Source organism: Diabrotica undecimpunctata, chromosome 4 (assembly GCF_040954645.1).
Source record: "Diabrotica undecimpunctata isolate CICGRU chromosome 4, icDiaUnde3, whole genome shotgun sequence".
NCBI lineage: Eukaryota > Metazoa > Arthropoda > Insecta > Coleoptera > Chrysomelidae > Diabrotica > Diabrotica undecimpunctata.
The window spans coordinates 151,946,777-151,967,849 of NC_092806.1; the positions used below are offsets into that span (position 1 = coordinate 151,946,777).

The 21,073-nt window shown below is 34.7% G+C and overlaps 3 protein-coding genes across 3 annotated transcripts; 1 reads left to right on the forward strand and 2 right to left on the reverse strand.

Annotated features, from left to right (window-relative positions):
- The first annotated feature begins 8 nt into the window (after positions 1 to 8).
- Positions 9 to 19,518, forward strand: LOC140440225 (uncharacterized). The gene is made up of 6 exons (XM_072530578.1): positions 9 to 97; positions 150 to 288; positions 845 to 990; positions 1,044 to 1,149; positions 15,296 to 15,491; positions 18,025 to 19,518. The coding sequence occupies exons 1-6, from the start codon at positions 52 to 54 to the stop codon at positions 18,091 to 18,093; spliced, it is 702 nt and encodes a 233-aa protein (XP_072386679.1). The 5' UTR covers positions 9 to 51; the 3' UTR covers positions 18,094 to 19,518.
- LOC140440223 (DNA-binding protein Ewg-like) lies at positions 1,456 to 3,181 on the reverse strand. Its single transcript, XM_072530576.1, has 2 exons — positions 1,829 to 3,181; positions 1,456 to 1,773 (listed from the first exon to the last, which is right to left on the reverse strand). Exons 1-2 carry the CDS (start codon positions 2,979 to 2,981, stop codon positions 1,628 to 1,630), a joined length of 1,299 nt encoding a protein of 432 aa, XP_072386677.1. The 5' UTR covers positions 2,982 to 3,181; the 3' UTR covers positions 1,456 to 1,627.
- Positions 19,519 to 19,924: 406 nt separating the features above from the next.
- LOC140440227 (zinc finger matrin-type protein 2) lies at positions 19,925 to 21,053 on the reverse strand. Its single transcript, XM_072530580.1, has 2 exons — positions 20,915 to 21,053; positions 19,925 to 20,858 (listed from the first exon to the last, which is right to left on the reverse strand). Exon 2 carries the CDS (start codon positions 20,845 to 20,847, stop codon positions 20,254 to 20,256), a length of 594 nt encoding a protein of 197 aa, XP_072386681.1. The 5' UTR covers positions 20,848 to 20,858; positions 20,915 to 21,053; the 3' UTR covers positions 19,925 to 20,253.
- Positions 21,054 to 21,073: the final 20 nt, after the last annotated feature.

Below are 21,073 nucleotides of genomic sequence, written 5' to 3' on the forward strand. Positions count from 1 at the left end.
GCTACATAGTAAAAGGCTTGAATATTGACAGATGTTCATATTTGAAATAGAATGCCACAAATTAATTTAAAGCTGTATATATTTATATTTTTAATAGGTGAGAAAAGATCTTTAGCCAAAATATGTAGTAATTTGTTTTCCTTATTTAGGCGAATTAACTATAAAACATGTAATATGCACTGTCACATGTGAAGAAGAAAAATTATTGGAATTTTTGGCTGGTATACAAGTTTGGAGCCCTGAAAGTATTTTTGATTTGGCTATTATCGAACAGGAAACTATTTGCAAGTATGAGATTGAAGATGTTTATATAATTATTTTAGAATTTCTTTAGAAGTATTTTTTGGTTCTGTCTTTTTCTCGAAGTTCTCCAGTAGAGAATGTGTTTTCCTTGTTGATGTAGTCCTGTTATATTTTAGTCTATTCTTATTAAGTCTAAATTTTCTATTAATGCAGCATAGCCATTATATTCATATATGAAAGTGAATTCGTTAAGTTATCGATCACTCTGGCATATTCCAGGTTTTAGTAAGTTTAATATCTATATAATATATGGTCTATACTCTGTTCTGTATATCTTTTCTTCGGGTATGCTCAGAATATTGAACAAATGTAGTTTTGACACAAATCTGCTCAACACATGCTCAATTAGTAACAGTCAACTAAAAGATACATCAATGAAATCAAGTGGTCACTTCAATATTTTATAATGGTTTGTCTCGGTGCGAATGCAATACATCGTCAATAAAATGTAGAGCCACATTCATGAAATAGCCCAAAATTTAAATTTTACTATTATTATTTTATTTAATTAAGAAATACTTAATAAATTTTTGTTTTGCAGTAAATTAGAAGAAAAGCTTAAGAGTGTTGAAAAGTACTACACAGTTTGCAAACAACAGCATCCCCATAGTTTATATGTTTCATTAGTCGCTGGAACAAAAGCACTTAATGACAAAGTATGTTGTTTTGAGCAAGAATTTTTTAGACGTAAGTATCAGATGCCTTTCATCCACATTTAGTAATATTATGGATATTTTTAGAATTCTTGATATACCATCCCTGCCTGTATGAACTTAGGGACGATTTTGAAGAGTGCAATGGTCCACCAGATTGGACTGAGGAAAGCCAAAGTGAAAAACTGTGCAAGTAACAACAATAAATTGTTTTATATTTATTTTTATTTAAATTTGGTAGATCCTTTTCGTATTTTTCTTTTCATTACCTTTACCTTTCCTGGATAACCATTATACTTATTAATATATACATTGATGCATCTACAAAACTCAACAAACAATTTTTGAAGAAATTGAATTTAATTTAAAAGGTAAAACTTTTTCATGAACTGAAATAGGCTTATTTTCTTGACATAATCATACAACAGAATTTGTGAGTTCAATAAAAGAGGAGAAATAGCCATGGAACATCAGTATTTTGTTGGACCTAAACGCTGTATCATATTTAGTTAAAACTTTAATAAACAGCCATATTAAACATATACACAAACAATTTATAAAACATAATAGTTTCTTCAATTGTCAGTCTTTGTCAACATTCCTGAATCACCTGTGGAACCTCGCCTGTGATACCTGAATCATCATGGAGTGGCTTATAATGTGATTGGAAGTCACTGTTTAAGTGCCTTAGATTGCTCTTTTGATACTTCAAAAACATGATTAACAAAAATAGTGCCATCACCATTTGTATGAAGGGCCCGGATCTTAGCCACCATAGATTGATAAACTGTAGCAAATCTGTCGATAACGCCGCTAACTGTTGAATTATCTACTTTTAGTATGTATTTTAACTAAAATTAATTAAAACTTACCATGTCCATCTTCTTCTGTCAAAATAATCTGCCCTTCGGAATTTAAGGTAGCTTCTGTGACAGAATTAAAGTCAATGTCCTCACCTATGGCTCCACCTTCTGTAATTGTTTGAACGTTATGGACCAGATTTCCATCACCCATTACCATTCCAGGGAAATTGGCAATAGTACTGTCTGGTAATGTGTTAATGGGCTTATTAGGATCAACTTGTACTGTAGTGTATATGTCATCAGAGTTGGTAATAGTATGAAGTATTGTTGGTGTACACTGCATAGTATCATCAGCATTAGCTGTTGTTGCCTGGTTGACCTTTTCATCTTCTTCTGTAAATGCAGGAAGGAGGTCTTCTCTACCATGAAACTTGTAACAGTTTAAAACAATCTGTCGGAGTACATGTGACCAAGGTGTCTTTTGTTTTTCATCTTCTTTTCTAACATCCAGTCTGACATTTGCCCAAGGCACCTCTTCAGGCCACCACAGTGGTTTCATAGATTCTTTGCCCCAACCCGGCTTTCCTCTTCCTGTTGAGTATTTAAGCATTAAAGGAATAAATGCTCGCAACATTGCTTGACTCATTTTTGCAAGAGGTGTTGGAATTCCCTCGATAACCAGTGGAGGTAGTTTGAAAAGTGTAGGGTCTTGCAAAATCGGTGGCGGCGCTTGAGTCGCAAGAGCATCGCCCAGTTGATCCATGATATTACCCCTGAGGTCCTTAATTATGTCTTGTAGAGGTTTAGCTCCGAAGACTTGATAACGATCAGGTGTAGCTACTAGTATTATGGCCTGCTTACCACCTACGGTTGTAAATTCGTCCATTGTTTTTCGTAATTTCCTTAGCAGCCTAGTGGTTTTCCTCTTACGGATCGATGGATCGGTCTCAAATGAATGTGGCATTTTTCTTTTTTTCGATGAAACAATGGCTGTTGCTGCTGCTACACCAACTGGTCCTGCAGCAGCAAGTTGTGTGGTAACTTCATCTTTCATGATTGCAGTTATGAGATCGGATCCTTCATCATGAGCTGACCCTAATGATACACAGTCGTCATTATCATCAGAGGCAACAGTCGTCCAATCGGGTGAACCTACGACTATTGAAATTGGTTCTGGTTCTGCGTTTTGATTCCCGTTTAACTGATTCATTATCAACACCATTCACCAGTACTATGAAACAGACGCCCCCTGCGTTGGTCTTTCACTTTTAACACACAAAGTATTTGTTAGTAAACTTTCTTTAAGTTTACGTTTTTTTAGTTTTAAAACACCTACTTCACATTGGTAAATAAAATATTTGTCCTACCCTACCCTACTCCAACAATTTTAAAACAGATACCTATCTGCTGTCACAAAAAATTGTTAAGACGAAATCTAGCTCAGGCATGAGAGATCAGCTTAAACTTGGTATCCTTTATGACAGATGTCGTTAAGAGACTAAGAGAGAGAGAGAGAAGTCTCGGGCGCTGTCGCTGTCCCCAGTGGTGAAATTTCTATTTCAGCTTCAGCACATGTGATTAAATGAAAAAAATCGCTGACGAACTGATTGGTTCCAAGTGTGTGATGTAGGGAATTATGCTTAAAAAGGGTAATAAAGTCGTGAAAAACTTAATTAAGCAAAGATATACTAAAATATAGGATTAAAAGTACATATCCACTTATATACTTATATGTAATAAACATAAATGATAATTATTCTCCTCAATTTTTATTAATGTAGATATGCCATCAATTTTCGAAACGCGTCTAAACAGAAACGTATCTAATAATAATTTATAGCATAGTTTCATACCGCTAATGTGCTAAATAATGTATATTATTTAATCAATAACAGGGAATTCCCCGAAAGTTAGAACAACAAAATATGTATAGATGGATGAATCAGCAGAAAAGTAAAGTAAATAATTGGTTCACTGAATATTTGATTTTATGATATGTATATGGGAATTACTTCTGTTAAAAGATATACGATAACGATATGTACGATTTGTGTCTTAATGAGAAAAATATGTATATATATATATATATATATATATATATATATATATATATATATATATATATATATATATATATATATATATATATATATATATATATACAATATTTATTTGTATATACAGGGTGCGGCATCAATGCGAGGAAGTCCATTTACTCATTTATCGTAAGAGACGCGTAAAAATAATTTCGGTAAAAGTTGCAGGGCCTCCAATATTAACCCATTGAGTAGTGGGTGGGGTCTGTGAGGCCCAGTTTTTATTTTACACAATACATTAGAAAATATTCAAATAAAACTATTTAATATTTGAACAATCTTTTTTTATTTCATAATAAAATGATAAAATACAACATCTTTAAGAAAATGGAAAAAAAGTTATAAAAAATGTACTTCTAATGTACATTTAATAAAAAAGTTCTATAAACCTAATTTCAATTTTCATTGCAGTCTTCGCAAATCGGTTTAAGATGCTCTAAGCATAGCCATTTTTGGCATTTGACACAAAAATATCGTGTTTTACGATTTGGACAATAGGCGCAAGGACCTCTTGTATTTGGACGCGGAGGCGTTGGATCTGCATGTACTCCGCTTAATTTTTGGGCGATATTTCTGATATCCTTTTGTAAATGAGGATGCCTTGCTCTGGTTAGCATGTTTTCTCTTGTCAAGACTAAGCCAATTTATTTCAGAAACAATCTTCGTTCCGAAATTAGGTCGTTTTCATTTGCATTACATTTATGTATGACGTGAGAGTTTATGACTGCAATGTTAAGTAAATTCTAAAAAATGACCATTTGCCATCTTCGGGTGTTTCTGCCTACATTATAAGAAGCACATTTCTGATCGACTGAGTGAACGCCTGATTTTGTAATGTTATAAAAAGTAATAGTATTGGGCTTACAGGCATCTCCAAAATATTCATCAATCGAGCCTTTATAGTAAAAAGCTGATAACAGCGTCACGACTTTTTTTTCTTTGGGATATATGACACCAAAGTAATGGATTTGAAAAATCCATACATAGACGAGTACTGTGGTCTGCTGGGATCAAGAAGTTCGTTTGGAATCTCCCTTTTATTTTTTTTTGTTCCAACAATTGTAATTTTGTGCTGCTCCAGCATTGGTTTTACAATTTCGTAACTTGTAAATAGTTATCCAAGGTTATATTACTAGATGATCCAAACACAGGCTCACATATTCTTTCCACTAAATCGGTGGTTTTAGACTAACGCGATATGGCCCTGGAAGCTGAGCTCCAACGTATACTTCCATATTTACCGTGTAAAAATATTTGGCGACCACTAAGGAAAATACTTTTATGCCATATTTGGCTGGCTTATTCGGGAAGTACATGCGGAATCCGCAACGTCCACGGAATGCAAAAAGCATCCGTCTAATGTTAAATAAGATCCAGGAACGTAATTAAGTTTGCATTTCTGATTAAATTGGTCAAAAACGTTTCTTAGTGGTGCAAGTTTGTCTATGGTTCTTCTTTCTTCTCTAGTATTTACGTCATCAAAACGCAAGCAACGTAGCAAGAATACAAATCGCCTATGAGCCATAGTAGCTCGAAGCACTCGCCTGTTCCATCAGTAGCCCAAAATTCTTTGCAATTTCTGCGGCTTGCTTTGAAAACCCCAGCTAGGTATAATAGACCAATTATCGCCTTTATTTTCACAGTATCTGTAGGTCTGGCTTCATTCGGATCTGCATAATTGTTTCTTAGTATATATATATTTAGGGATTCTACAGTATTCACTGCCTTCCCTCGCTCAACCGTTTCCATCTCTCTCTGTTGTTCCATTCTCCATCGTTCAGTCCTCTCTTACTCATGGAGTCGTCTACTTCGTTCCTCCAGGATTTTCGGGGTCGTCCTCTTTTCCTCCTTCCTATGGGGCTCCATTCGGTTATTTTCTTTATCCATCTGCCGTCTGCTTTCTTCTTACATGTCCATACCACTTTAGTCTTTTTTGTTCTATATATGTTAGTATGTCTGTTTCTATTGATGTTCTTTGCTTTATTTCGTCATTACTTCTCCTATCCATTCTTGTTACTCTGCAGCATCTTCGCAGGCATTGTTTCTTAGTTTAGAAATAAATATGTTTGTGTTCTGTACAACGGTTTCGAGAATATTATCATCTAACACTCTAAAGGATCAACTGCTTGACGAGCATGTCCTTTGGAACCGGATAAGTATGAAATTAAATTAGAACTTCTTGTCCGAACATTTTTTGGAGGCGCATGCTTTCTCAAGGATACCCCATCATTTGCATAATAAAAGAGCCGCCGCCGCCGGTTTTCCGTATTTGTTTCAAAATATTTTTAAGTTGCAGGTTCCTCCCCCAATCCTTCCACCAATTCTGTTTCCAATTCTTTCTCCCATGTTTCGTCTGTGTTGTGGTCACTTTCTTCACACCTGCCTGATTCTGGCTCACTTTCCAATATTTTCTTCTTCTACTTCATCATAGAGCTATTGTAATCTTTGAATTTCTTTGAGATAAGGATCCATCACTGAAATCTGAAATACAACAGAAAAAAATTAAAGACTGGAACATTACTACATTTATATATAACCATATAAATTAAAATACTTACTCTATGTAGCTTATACTTCACAAAAAATGGGAAAATAAATTTACTTGTCGAACTCACAAAAGTTACTCGAATAGTCGGGTAGAGTCTGACAGACCAAAAGTGCAAATAACTAGCGAACTATTATACACTAATGCAAACCCCGTTGTTCACTGTTCACTGACATGTGGACGGAAGGTACTAACGAACACAGCGCACTCCGACATAAAATAAGCAGTGAGGCATTACAAATAAATTGTCGCTGGTCTCACAGGCCCCACCCGACTACTCAAGTGTTAACAGGGTGGAACAAACTTATGTTTTTTAATGAAACATCCTGTATATTTTTACATTTTTGGATTCTTCCCGATGCTGTGGTTTTTTCAATATAAGGTTGTGTGTGTAATTTTTTTTATTAATTTCGTAGGAAAATTAACACGCTGTAGAATTGTATCAAGAGATTTAACACAAGAAAAAATATATTTATGTTCAAAAGATTTGTAGCATAGTCTACTATTGCCTAAACTTATAAACATAGCGAAATAATTAAATTTTGATATACAGGGTTAGTCGAAACTTGAAAGGCGTATTTTCTGAGTTTTTTTTTAAATGGAACACTCTGTATTTTAGTGTTGTAATAAAATGTTATTTATGATACTTTATCATTTATGAGCATTCCCTATACTTCATCATCCAGCCTCAAGAGTCCACTGCTGAACATAGGCCTCTTCCTCATGTTTCCAACCCCGTCTATCTTGCGCCGCTCTCATCCAGTTTTTATCGAGTCTTCTTAAATCGTCAGTCCATCTTGTAGGTGGTCGACCGACGCTTCTCTTGTCTTCCCTTGGCTTCCATTCCAATAACCTCTTTGTCCATCGCCCATCTGTCATTCTGGCTATGTGTCCTGCCCATCTCCATTTTAGTCTGGCTATCTTCTCGATGATGTCAGTCACTCCGGTTCTTCTCCTGATGTCTTCGTTGGTTATTCTGTCTCGCAGAGTTATTCCTAACATGGACCGCTCCATTCTTTTCTGCGTGACTCTCAGTTTGGTAGCTGCTGCTTTTGTTAAGGTGTTTCTGCTCCGTACGTCAAGACTGGGAGGACGCACTGATCAAATACCTTTCTCTTTAGGCATGTGGGCAGCTCACTTTTAAAAGTTTCTCTCAGTTTTCCAAATGCTGCCCACCCAAGGCCGATTCTTCTCTTCAGTTCATGAGTCTGGTTATCCCTGCCAATCATAATTTCATGTCCCAGGTATTAACTGATTTAATTTGTTAATTTGGGAGATATTCGTGATTTTTGGATGCAAACATTAATTGCAACAAAAATTAAGTAAAATTTTATTATGTTGGCTGTGAATATTTACTTAACAAAAATAAAAAAATCGTTAAATGTATAATAAAGGTTCAAAATGGCCTCCATCGACGTCAATACATAATTACAAGCGATGTTCAAAGAACGCCTTACACTAGTTAATACATTTCTGCTTAATCTCATACATTCATTTCTAATTATCTCTTTTATATCTTCTTTAGTTGTAGCTAGTGTTTTATACATCTTATCTTTATTTAACTCCAGAAAATAAAGTCTAGCTTGTTTAACTCTGGAGATCGTGTAAGCCAGCTTCTCGTTCCCTTCCGACTATATGAACATTTTCTCATATATATTCAACTGTACTAAGTACTTAAAATAATTTCGGTAGTTTTTCGTCCAAAAAATGTAGATATTTTGTTCCGTTTACGTGATCCTCGAAAAAGAAGGCTCCTATGATATAATTTCCAGGAATTCCAGCCCAACCATTTAATGATCATGTTGATCGACTGTCGGTGAAAATATGGTGTAAGTTAAAAGTTGAGTAGGTTAAGTTGAGTTAAAACAGTGAGGTGATCGGTCCCTACGGTGAAATAAACCTGAATGACAATGGAGAAAGGCTGATCCAAGTGTGTCAGAGTCATACTCTGAGAATAATGAACGGCTTCTATAAACACAAGGATATTCACAAATACACATGGGTACAACATACAAGGAATCTAAAATCGATCATTGACTATGTAATAGTCAAACAAAGCACTACCTTAAAAGTGAATGATGTAAGAGTACTTAGAGGACCGACGTGTGGTTCCGACCACTATATAGTTAGGACAAAAATGGTATTTCCTTTTAAATCTAACAAGGACAATAACGTTAATGAGGAACCTCAACAAACAGAAGTGATAACGAACAAACGATATAACTTAAACAGCCTTATCAACGAAAGCACAAGAAACCTATACCAGCACAGATTAGACGAAAAGTTGCTACATAATATAGAAGACCAGTCAGTAGAACAAATTTACGAAAACATAACGAGTAGCATCAAAGAAGCAGCAGAGGAGGCCATTGGACTAAAAACTAATTCCGCTAGTAAAAAACTTTGGTGGAATCAAGAAATTGAAGAACTAGTACTTCGGAAGAAAAAAGCATACCACAAATGGCTAAATACAAAACAGGAGTTGGATAGAGAAGAATACAAAGATATTAAAAAAAGAACACGACAACTAGTAAACACAGCTAAACGAGAAATGTGGGACAAAAAATGCAAAGAGATAGACACATATATGGGAGGTAGAAAATGCTCAGAGACGTGGAAATTCCTGACAAAAGTTAAATCAAATGAAAAAAGAGAAACAAACATACAATTAATAACAACAGAGAACTGGATCCGACATTACGAAAATCTATTAACAGAAAACAGAGAGGAATATAGAGAAATGTCTCCAACTGAAATACACATACAGGGAGAAACGATAAACATCGATGAGAGGACTGTCATAAAAACGATACAACTACTAAAAAATGGTCGAGCTGCAGGTCCGGAGGGAATTCCAGCAGAACTAATCAAATGCGGTACTAACAAACTGTTTGAACGATTAACCTGGTGTATAAACCAATATCTAAACGGTGCACCAGTCCCGCATGAGTGGAAAGTATCCTTCATATCATCTATACATAAGAAGGGAAGTAAACTGGACTGCTCAAACTATCGAGGTATATCAGTAACCAGTACCTTAAGTCGCCTATATGGAAGGATACTTCGAGACATTATCGAACAAGAATATAAGGAACAAGAAGAAGAGGAACAATCTGGCTTTAGAGCGGGAAGGAGCTGCACCGATAATGTGTTTGTTTTGAAACAAATAATAGAAAAAAGATCAAGTACCAATCAAGAAACCCACCTTATGTTTATAGACCTTCAGAAGGCCTATGATACTGTACCCGCTAAAAAGCTATGGAAAGTTTTGCAGGAAACAAACATTAACCACACAGTAATTAACGCCCTTAAACAGCTGTATGAAGGAGCAACGTCGGGAATAAAAATTGGAAATAGACTTTCAAAAAAATTTCCTGTAAACAAGGGACTCCGGCAGGGGTGTTGCATATCCCCCACATTGTTTAAAATCTACGTGGCGAAAGCACTGTATCAGTGGAAAAGAAAGTGCAGAGGAATGGGCATTGACCTGGGAGAAACTTGCCTATATACCCTACAGTTTGCAGACGATCAAGTCCTTATAGCCAACGATAAAGAAGACCTGACATATATGGCCAGAAAACTACAGGAAGAATACAAGAAGTGGGGTTTAGAACTCAATACACAAAAAACAAAATATCTCCCAATAGGCGCAGAACTATCCAACATTCAGATGGACACAACCGAAATTGCATTCTGCACTGAATATACCTACCTAGGAATTGATTTCGACACCACAGGCACAGACAATAGGGAAATTAGAAAACGAATAACCCAGGCCCGTAGAACAATTGGATGCCTTAACGGAGTTCTTTGGAGCTCAGAAATTGGTAAAAGACGAAAATACAATATATATGAATCTCTCATAAAAACCAGCTTAACCTATGGTACAGAGACATGGAGACTAACAGAAAGCAATAAAAGAAAACTCGAAGCAACAGAAATGGATGTATTTAGACGATCACTTCGAATATCTAGAGCAGACAGAATTAGAAACGATGAAATAAGAAATCGGATGGGGGTAGATGGATCACTGGCAACAGACATAGAAAGGAAACAACTTATATGGTATGGCCATGTTCAAAGAATGCCAGAAACAAGACTACCAAAAATCGCCATGAAATGGATACCACCAAATCGTAAGAAACGAGGAAGACCAAAAAGAACATGGAAGGAGGGAATAACAAAGGCAATGAGCTCCCGAGACTTGACCGAAGAACAATGGAATGATAGAAATTCGTGGAAATTAGGCATCGGACAACGACGCAAGACGTTTTGAAACCGATATATATATATATATATATAAAAGTTGAGTAGGTCTTCTTCTTCTTTTATATAGACATGACTCTCTGTTTTTCAATGTGCCTCCAGTAAGTTGTCATTCCATCGTTTTCGTGGTCTTTCTACTGATCGTCTTCCTATTGGAGAACCGTCTCTTGCCGTCTTTACTACTCTATTTGTTGTCATTCGGCTTTTATGATCGTTCTGTTCTGCTCTTCTATTTCTTACCCAGTTCTTGATGTTCTCCACCTTGCATTTACGTCGTATATCTGTACTTCTAGCTCTGTCCCATAGTGTCTTACCATCAATTTTTTCATCTCTGCTCTTTCTAACATCCTTTTTGTCCTCTCTGTGTCAGGTCTTGTTTCTGCCGCTTATGTTATTATTGGTCTGATGACTGTTTTGTAAATTCTGCCTTTCGTTATTTCCCGATATTTTTATTTCTCCATATTGTTTCACTCAGGCAGCCTGCGGCTCTGTTTGCTCTATTCACTTGATCTTCCACTTCAGTTTCGAGCTTTCCGTAGCTAGATAATGTGATGCGTAGATATTTTAACTTCATCACTTGTTCTATTATCTGACCTTCTAGCTCCAATTAACATCATGTTATGTATTAACATCATGAAATTAACATGTTAAATTTTCTGGTGGTTATATTAAATTGGTATAGCATACTGTTACGAACATGCATTCGGCGTGGCCCGTGTAACGGTTGCATCTCTAAAGCGACTAGAAGTTTCCGGCAATGTATCGAGCGCGAGAGAGATCAACCCGTCAAATAGCCGAATTAGAGGTGTGCTACTCCAGAATGTTCTAGTACATAGTGACTTTTATATATAAGCATACCTTCTAGGAGTGGAGTTTAGTTGATAAGATATTGCCGAACTGTAAACTTATAAATAAATATATTTATATAAATTCGAACTGCTCGTTTTATTTAGAAAACGATACAATACGTTGTAAATCATCTTCGCTTTAAGAGAGTAGTTTTGCGTCGTCTGCATAGCAGATTATTTTAAGTTGTTTTTCTCCCATTTGGTATCCTTTTTTAGTTCTTACTTTTTTTATTATTTCATCCATAATCAGGTTGAACAATAGGGGACTCAGGGAATCTCTGTCTTATCCCATTGCCAGCTTCAATAGGATCGGTTAGTTCTTCTACTTTTACTTTTATTGTGCTGTTTTGGTTAATATTTTCGATCGTTTTCATTATTCCTAGAGGTATCTCTCTTACGTACAGTAAGTGGATAACGTCCTTTAATTTGACCCTGTAAAATGTCTTCTTAAGGTCCACGAAACATAGATATGCCGGTTTGTTGTATTCTAATGATTTCTCTTGCACTTGCCTCATTATAAATATAGCGTCAGTGCGTACGACGCATTGACCTTTTCCTCCTCAATATTTATTTCTTCGTTTGTTGTCATTTCTGGTATCGATAGTTCATTATCGTCACCTTTAGCAAATAGGGATTGAACGTAGTCTACCCATGTTTCCTTTTGAATGTGTTTTGTTTTATATTAGTTCGTTCATCTCTTTTCTTTGTCCTCTGATCATTCTCCATATTTCTATTTGTGTTCCGTAGAAGTCGTGTTCCATTTGTTTTGAGAAGCTCTGCCAGTGTTCCCTTTTTATTTGTCTAACTAAAGTTCTTCTTCTTCTAATGGCGCTACAACCGTTTGTGAGTCTTGGCCTGCTTAACGATGTTCTTCCATTCTGCCCTGCCGGATACTTTCCTTCGCCACTGCCTGATGTTCATGGTTTTAAGATCCCTCTCTACGTCGTCTATCCATCTTTTACGGGGCCTTCCTCTTGTTCTGTTTCCTTGGGGCTTCCATCTCTGGACTACTTTTACAGCTCGATTATCTGGGATTCTTTCTAGGTGACCAAGCCAGTTTAGCCTTTGTGACTATACAAATCTGACAATATCTGCGCTCTGCATTAGTTCATCCAGCTCGTGGTTCATTTTAATTCTCCACGAACCATCCCTGCATTGGGTTGGTCCAAATATCTTCCTTAGTATTTTGCGCTCAAATATTCTCAGTTGATTTTCATCAGTGGTTGAGAGGGTCCACGTTTCACATCCATATGTGACCACTGGTCTAATTACTGTTTTGTAGATTCTCAGCTTAGACTCACGATTCAGTAACTTACTTTTCATTAAGTCTTTGTATGCATAAAAGCACTTATTACCGCTAAGAATCCGTGCTTGTATTTCTTGACTGATGTTGTTGTTGTCTAACCAAATTATTCGTTTCATTTCTGATTCGTTTATAGTGTTTGTATGCCTGTTGTGTTTGTTGTGATCTGTATTGTAAAAAGGCTTTCTTCTTTTCTTCACATTTTGTCTTCACTTCCTCTCTAAACCATGGTGTTTTCTTTTTTGATATGTTAGTGTTGGTTACTTTCCTCTCTCCAAGTGATTCTGTTGCTGCGCTAATTTTGTTATTTTTGAGTTTTTCCCAGCTTTCCTCGATGTTATCGTTTTCTAATATTCCATTCCCAGTGATCTTCTCTGATATTATTTTCCTGTATAAGTATTCGGTGGATTCCGTATTTAGTCCTTCGACTTTGATTTTTGTTTGTGTTGGCGCCGCTCTCTTGGGTGGGAAGTATTTCAGAATGATTCTTATTTTACATATTACTAGGCTATGGTCGCTACCTACATCTGCTGAGTTGAGGCATCTTACGTCGATTATTTTCGATGGATGAATATCTCTGTTGGTTATAACATAATCTATCATAGATCTTTGTCCACGGGTGGTATTAAATGTATATTTGTGTTGGTCTTTGTGGTCAAAAAATGTGTTGTTTATTCTTAGTTAGTTATTCGTGCAGAAGTTTATCATCAGTTCTCCATTTTCGTTTTTGACATCATCGTTATGTTTTTGCTTAATTCCGGGTATTACTTGATTGCTTATTCGAGCGTTAAAATCCCCAAATATTATCATCTTCCCTCTGACTTGATCTATTACTTGTTGTAATTGGTCACAAAACGCTTCTCTTGTTGTTTGAGGCTTGTTATTTTCTGGGCCGTATACTCCGATAATGTTCAGGTCTTCCTTCCCCATTCTTATCTTTGCTGTTACTATTCTTTCTGATATGTATTGACACTCTTTGATGTGATTTTGGTACCTTTGGTGTGTTAGTAAGGCTACACCTTCTTTGGCCCTGTCTTCTTTTGCTACTCCACTGTAGATTAGTATTTATTCACCTAATTTTGATTGTCCTTCTCCTTTCTTTATTGTTTCCTGTAGAGCTCAAATGTCTATTTCTTTCTCTTTCAGCACTTGGGTTATTTCTTGGTCCCTTGAGTTGAGCGATCTGATATTCCAAGTAGTAATTCTCATCTGGGTTGTTCGCTTGTCCTTATTTCTTGCCGTAGTCCTCTTCATAGTATCAATCCGGTTCCGAGGCTGTACATTGTTTCTATGAGTAGTATTTGTTTTTACGATTGGTAGGTTTTATCCACATTTTATCCGGTCTTGGGACGGGCTGTGATAACCACAAAACTACTCAATCCACCCAAAATCACCCCAGGCAATGTTTAGTAGGTAATAGTGGAAATTATGTTTGTTTACAAATACCATTCTTGTGAAAAGTAGCTTCATCTCCAAATATATCATATTCCAAGAAATTTGCATCTTTCTCAATTTATTCCTGCGCCCACGAGATTTTGGGAATTACGAGTACACGGTTCGTAGACTTACTACGGTTGCCTCTTCCCTCTGGGGTGGGGATGCTTGAGTTACGTCACCAGAGTACACAAGAATACAAAACCCATTTATTATCACAGTTTGTTCGTGATACCTAATTATCTTTCAGTTTATTATTTATCGTTTCTTAAATATCTCAGTTTACTTTATATTTTTGTATTTGCAATTTTGGTGTTGTTTTCTATAAAAACTTATTTTGAATTATCGAAGAAACGTTATTTATTGTAGTTGTACATCGTACTTATTGTCTTCGTATCTTTTTATAAGGTAGGTTAAAACTTTAAAATTTCTTTGTGTATTAAAGTAATAATAATGTTGATGAAATTTTAGAATGCCATTAGACATTAATGATCAATCAAGGAAAGATATTAAAAAAATGAAAAAAAAAATAGTTATGTAATTCGGTAATTCATTCAATAGTTAATCCAGTATTGATGGAAATTCAGTATACGCGACAAATTTTCAGTGTAAAATGGAGATTGAAGTCCTAGATTTACGTAAATCCTGCATTAACATGGGATAAACGTTAACCGGTTCTGATTAATTTTAAGTACCAAACTGCCTACATATCAACAGTTTTCCATAATTAGGTATTATAATCCACTAGACATCTTTATTTCATAACTATCTTTATTATTTTACACATATCAAAGACATAAAAACGACGATTAACAATGTTACGATTCAAATTACTGTACTCTCGTGACGCAATTTCGGGCTTAATGTTCATTGGTTAATCGGAAGAGGCGTAATCGTAGTAAGTCTACGAACCGTGTTACGAGTAGGACTTTTACGAGTAGGACGAGTAGCGATTTTTGGCCAAAAGTGTAAGATTGCTGACTGGCGGGGTCAGCGCAGGATCTTATCACTAGTTTAATTTAATTCTGATTAATTTATTTCTAGAAATTACAAAGCGATTTTGGACTGCTACTACGTTAAAACAGCAAAGGTATGTGGAAAAGACGCTGCTCTGACTATAACCAGCTTGATATCTGATGTAATAGAGAATACGATTACACATAGTTGCAAACGTATTAAAAAATTCCCAGTTGTAAAAGACATTATGCCTGAGAGTTATATTAAAGGAGGTTCACCAAAGGTAAGCTTTTTCCTGTTTATAATCCGTCTCTTTTTGATATAGTTTCTTCACTTCTTCTATTTTTACCAATCTGTGTACTATTGATCGTTATCATTGGTGCTACGTTAGTAGATAAACCGCGACCTTCTTAAACCTATTTATCTATTGTCATATTCTTTGCAACTTAATACTTCTGTGAGAGTGCAACGAACATCTTCTTGGAGTTATTGGTCATCTAAATAAGCTGATATCTGGGTATTCAATATCGTATCTTGGTTATTTAGTTCTGCATCTTTTATACCTTAAGCTTTTTCCAATGCAATGTTAAAAAATAGGCACGCCAGCGTATCTTTCTATCTCAGTTCACTGTCGGCGTTAAATTCTTCAGAATAGCTATTTAGGATTTTTACTTTACATATGACATTTATTTAATATTGTCATATTACCAACCTTATCAGTTTAACAGGAATTTGGAAGTTTTACATTGCTTCATATAACTTGTTTCATATTATGCTATCATAAGCTGCTTTAAAAGCCAAATTCAGTATGTATAACGATGGGTCTTAATACGAATATTTTTGGTTTATTATTGATCGACTACGTCTGAATCCACTTTGATACTCACACAGAATTTCTTCAGATTATGATCTCAGACGTGTGTAAATTGTGTTAGAGTACCTATTTTATATATTGCATATAAGAGTATTATCTATCTGAAGCTATTACATTGTTCTCTCGCAAACAGACATTCGCTGTTCTTTCCAAACTCTTGCTATAATTTTTTGGACTTTGTTTGTTAAGTGTTCTCCATATTTGAGTTCTGCTGGAATTTCATAATTTCCTGGCGCTTCATTTGTTCTTTAGATTCTGGATTGTCTCGTTACTTCTCTATTTAGGTTAAGGTCTAATTGCATATCTAGAACATTATCATTATCAGTCCAAAGCAAATCCTTGAAATGTTCCATCCATCGCTTAAGCATTTACTCCTTATTAGCCATTATATTCTCTTTCTTTTCCCTATACGGCTTTAATCTCGTTTTACACTCTTTCTTCTTTTCTTTTTTTCTTGTACACTCATAGATATGAAACTTTCATAGATCTTTCTATAACAGTTTCTTGTCTCGTTCTGAATTCTTAACATTTTAGTTTCAAACTATCTTTTATTTCTTTCATGGACATGTTTTTTATCTCTTTTAAACTACTTATACTAAGATTCAATGGTTGTTCAAGTTTTCCTTTGTTGCATAAACCTGTATGCATGGTTTTTCTTTCTTGTGGTAACTTGTTCACTTTCAGCGTTGAACTAACTAGTGCTTTTAGGCAACTCTTTCCTTCCGATAATCCGATTTTCTGCAAATTTTACGTTTTCTTTACCTGCTATCTGATTACCGGTTCAATGTGGGTTCGCAATCTGGATCCATGGCGACCATTTGGCGAACACTATTCAACTGCCAAAAATAAAATTTATTCCGTATCAAATTCGTAAGAAAACACAACGCTACCTCCCGTACTATATGTTCACCGGTATTTCACGGTTTCCACCACTAGAGTCAAATAAATCTTATCGCGAATATTAGTCATAGACATAGTAAGAAGATTCTTATTATGTCTATAACACAGAATACTCCGTCTATAATATTAGTTTATTAGAACATGCGCGTATGACAGACAAAGATAGCTAAATCACCCATAGTGATTATTGGCATTGGCATTACACCTTTATCATGGAGGTAAGAAACCATGGCCTCTATTCACAGAGGGATCCGTACCACAGCATAGATGCAAATTTGTTCCTTACGCTGTGCCCATACCTTACCTTTAGTCTATTATATGGTAATGTTGCACGTATATAATAATCTATGCCATATGTGCTGCCAGGATTATTTTCAGGGGGTGCACATGTTTCTCAGGGGGTGCATTTGCATCTACACATGCTATTTACCAATATAAAATATAGAACTATTATATACATTTACAGCTATTTACTTTCTTTCTTGACACGGGATGGAATGGAAGTCCTTGCGCCCATGATCTATACTATCACTAGTCTGTAGTCTGTGCTAGGATAGATCGAACAAGGGCAAGAGATCTTGTCGTCAGTACGCGGGGCCGGTATGCTCGGTCTATGTTTAATATACGTCTATGGTGTTTCAGCTTTCAGCAATTAAATCATGTTTATATAATACTTATATTATTCAATTTATTATTTTTGCATTATTCGAGATTTGTAGAAACATCGATGTTTTCCTTTCGATATATCGTTACTATCGATGTTACCATCGATGTTTTTTACCGATGTCGCATCGGCATCCCTACTCTGTGTTTTTTCTATGAATCTTCGTTCTTCATTCCAATTTTTAGCCATTTGTTGCCTGACCGGCAGCAAAATTCGTTTCATATTTTAAAAAGGCGTTGTGTACTTCTCACTTTTATTTTGTAATTTAGTGTAATTGCTGTACCCATATTACTAGTTAATATTAAAACTTAATTGAATATAAATATTGCACATATATATCAGAAGACATTATTGTTAAATATATTTTGTTATTTCTAGATGCTGATGCCTGATATGCCAATAAAAACTGGAACAATTGTATACATTTTTCTATTTTTATTGTATTAAATACTTCTATAAAATAAACTACTGATAATTTTTCCTGATTGTATTTATGTAGCAAATGAATGAACTGTTAAACAACAATCTAGAGACAGCTCCAGTGAGAATGGTAAAACTAAAACGCAAAAATAATGAAAATATGTTATCCTGGTGATTATAAGTTGTACTATACTTATATAAAATAAAGCAATAGAGTTTTCAACTAACTCGATGGTTTTCGACCACCTTTGGCAAGAATATAGATGTAGTAATAATAAACAATAATAGATGTAGAACTCAACTCAAGGGAAAATAAAGTTTAGTGTGCGTTTTATCCGCTAGGTGAAACAAATAAGGGGACAAAAAATGTAAATAATGTTTGAAATTTCATTTGTTTCCTGTATTTACATGAAATTTTCTGAGAGTGAGTTTTTAAAGTAAGATAATCTCCTGGTCAAAAAATAATCATTTTTTACTGATACGAGTGTATTTTTAAATCATACTTAGATAAGACATAGTTTTTGTCATTTATATTGGTTAATATTTGGATTTATGGTTTAGAATAATTGTATAAATAAGGTATTTTGGTAAGTATCATGAAATACTACAGTTAATCCTACAAGGGAAGATCGAAGGTAGGAGAGGAGCCGGCCGCAAACAATTATCCTGGTTAAGGAATATTAAAGAATGGACAGGAATACACAATACAGGCGAGCTGTGTCACGCCGCCAAGAACAGAATTCTAGTAATGAGATAGTCGCCTACGCACTTTGGTGTATGGCATGTTAAGAAGAAGAAGGTAAGTATCAAAACCTCTTAATTTAAATTCTGTCTACCATTTTTATTATTATGAATTGAAAAGACTTCCTATCACCCTGTAAAAGTGGTGGCCGTAGCTATGTTACTGGATTAACAAGCTAGAGGGTGTTGAAGGAAAAGAATATTTTTTGGGGACAATGTAAAAGAAACTGACAGATCTGTTACCGGAAGAATTGAACATTGGTAGGAGATAAGAAATCTAAATTAAAGGATTGTATCCTTTTTTATATGCGTGTTACATAATTTCGATTGTTAGAGTCTATTCTTTAATATCTACAACAACAAATTTCGATTTTGAGATTTGGCAACAAATATGAAGCGTTTGAAATATGACTAAAAAAAATACTGAATTTAAATTTTCATATTAGAAACGATCTTATCATTTAAAACTCTATTTTTGATTGCAAGTACGTTTTTCGAAACTATAATACACAAGTTCACGTCCAAATTCAACACCTCTTTGCGGAAAGATTTCCGTTTTAAGTGCATAAAATCTTCAGCAATGTATTGAAATTTCTAACGTTGGAAGCAGAATGTGGAGAGGTATTCATTCTTTTGGCAATAATACAGGAAAGCCTTGTAAAAGCAAGGACACAGTTAAAAATTATAAAGCAAGGAAATAATATTAAAGAAAGGGAACCCTCTGCCTTCCATATAAACAGAAAAAATCAGTATAGATGATTTAAGAGTGAAATGATGGCCCAGATCTTAATCCAATTGAGCTTGTTTGGGAGTCAGTTAAACAATATGTTGGCCATAAGATATAATTTTTTATTATCAGATGTTGAAAATTAGTGAAATTTATTTTTCATCAATAGAATGGCACAATCACTGCACACATGCTCTTGGAAGGTAATAGTGTGAAAGAAAGGCTAAAATAAAATATATTTCACACAATTTATACTTAAAAAAATATATAAAAGGCCCAAAAAACACATTATTTTTCAGATTATGAATTGGCTGTGATCTCATAGTAAGGTAGCTTGATTCTTTCTTAGGTTTCTGGATAGATGTGTTTTAAATAAGTTTTGTAGGCAAGTGGATTAAAATATTGTATTTTATGTATTATATGTATCTGATTTTGAATAAGTGTATTGGAATAATTTTGCAAATAAAACTTTTACATACATTTTTACAATTTCAATAATAACTACTGAAATTACCATATTTTTTTACACAATGTAAGAGTTGAAACATACCATTAATCTAAATGAAGTTTCGTACATTGTCAACTTTAACATATAGTTTCTAAACGTAAATCTTGTTTTTGTACATTTATTTATAAATAAAGATTCAAGAAGTAAAACAATATTTTATATCTCAGGAGAAGAAAAATTACCCTAAAAAATTAAACAATTAACTAGTCTGTTATTTCTTTTTGGATGAACCAAATCCAGAAAATCCCATTATGCTAGCTAATTCACTTTGTGGTTCTTCTTCAGCCTCCTCTTCAATTTTTCTCTTCTCTCTCCTTTTCTCCTTTCTGTATTCTTTCAACTTTTCTTCCTCTTCTGCCAATTCCTGTAATCTAGATGTCATATCATATTCTTTCTTTTTTTCTTCCATTTTTTTCTTATTTGCTTCAAATCTTTTTCTAACTGAATCTAAACTGCTCCTTTCCACTTTCATGGACATTCCCAGATTTCTTTGATGTTTCTTACCATTGATATGGTCCAGAAAGTTGATAGAATCTTTAACCACACAATCACAGACATTACAGTAGTAGCCACCAGTATGTGATGTAGGTGTATTTTTGTTTATTACAATGCTCTTTCCTAATTTGGAGTCAAGATCTACTTTGTAGTCACGGATTTTTAGGAGTTCTCTTTTTACGGGAGGTCCTTTTTTCTTGTTTTCTGCTTCCTCTTTTTGATATTTCTCTTCCTTTATTCTTTCTTCTGCTAGTTTTTCATACTCATCTTTGTCCCACTTTCGCCGATGATCATCAGGTCTCATAGTCATCTTCAGATAATCTAAAAATTTATTATATTAGTACTGTTTAAAAATATGGAATTAAATTCATACATACTTTGTATCAAAACTAATTAAAAAATTTTTGTTGTCAAACAGAACAACAACACTACAGAAACCAGAAACAGGAAACAGCTGGGATAAAAAATAACCTTAATATTCCTTCTTTTTTTTTAATACATATTTCAAGTCAAGAAAGAAGATTTGTTTAGCCTGT

What these genes read in the sequence shown, in the direction of transcription:
- LOC140440225 (XM_072530578.1), top strand. Translation starts at nt 52, where the DNA reads ATGCCACAAATTAATTTAAAGCTGTATATATTTATATTTTTAATAG. An exon ending in TGAGCAAGAATTTTTTAGAC is followed by an intron (nt 991 to 1,043) that starts GTAAGTATCAGA and finishes GGATATTTTTAG; the next exon opens with AATTCTTGATATACCATCCC. An exon ending in TTAAAGGAGGTTCACCAAAG is followed by an intron (nt 15,492 to 18,024) that starts GTAAGCTTTTTC and finishes TGTTATTTCTAG; the next exon opens with ATGCTGATGCCTGATATGCC.
- LOC140440223 (XM_072530576.1), bottom strand. Translation starts at nt 2,981, where the DNA reads ATGGTGTTGATAATGAATCAGTTAAACGGGAATCAAAACGCAGAACCA. An exon ending in GACAGAAGAAGATGGACATG is followed by an intron (nt 1,774 to 1,828) that starts GTAAGTTTTAAT and finishes ATAATTCAACAG; the next exon opens with TTAGCGGCGTTATCGACAGA.
- LOC140440227 (XM_072530580.1), bottom strand. Translation starts at nt 20,847, where the DNA reads ATGACTATGAGACCTGATGATCATCGGCGAAAGTGGGACAAAGATGAG.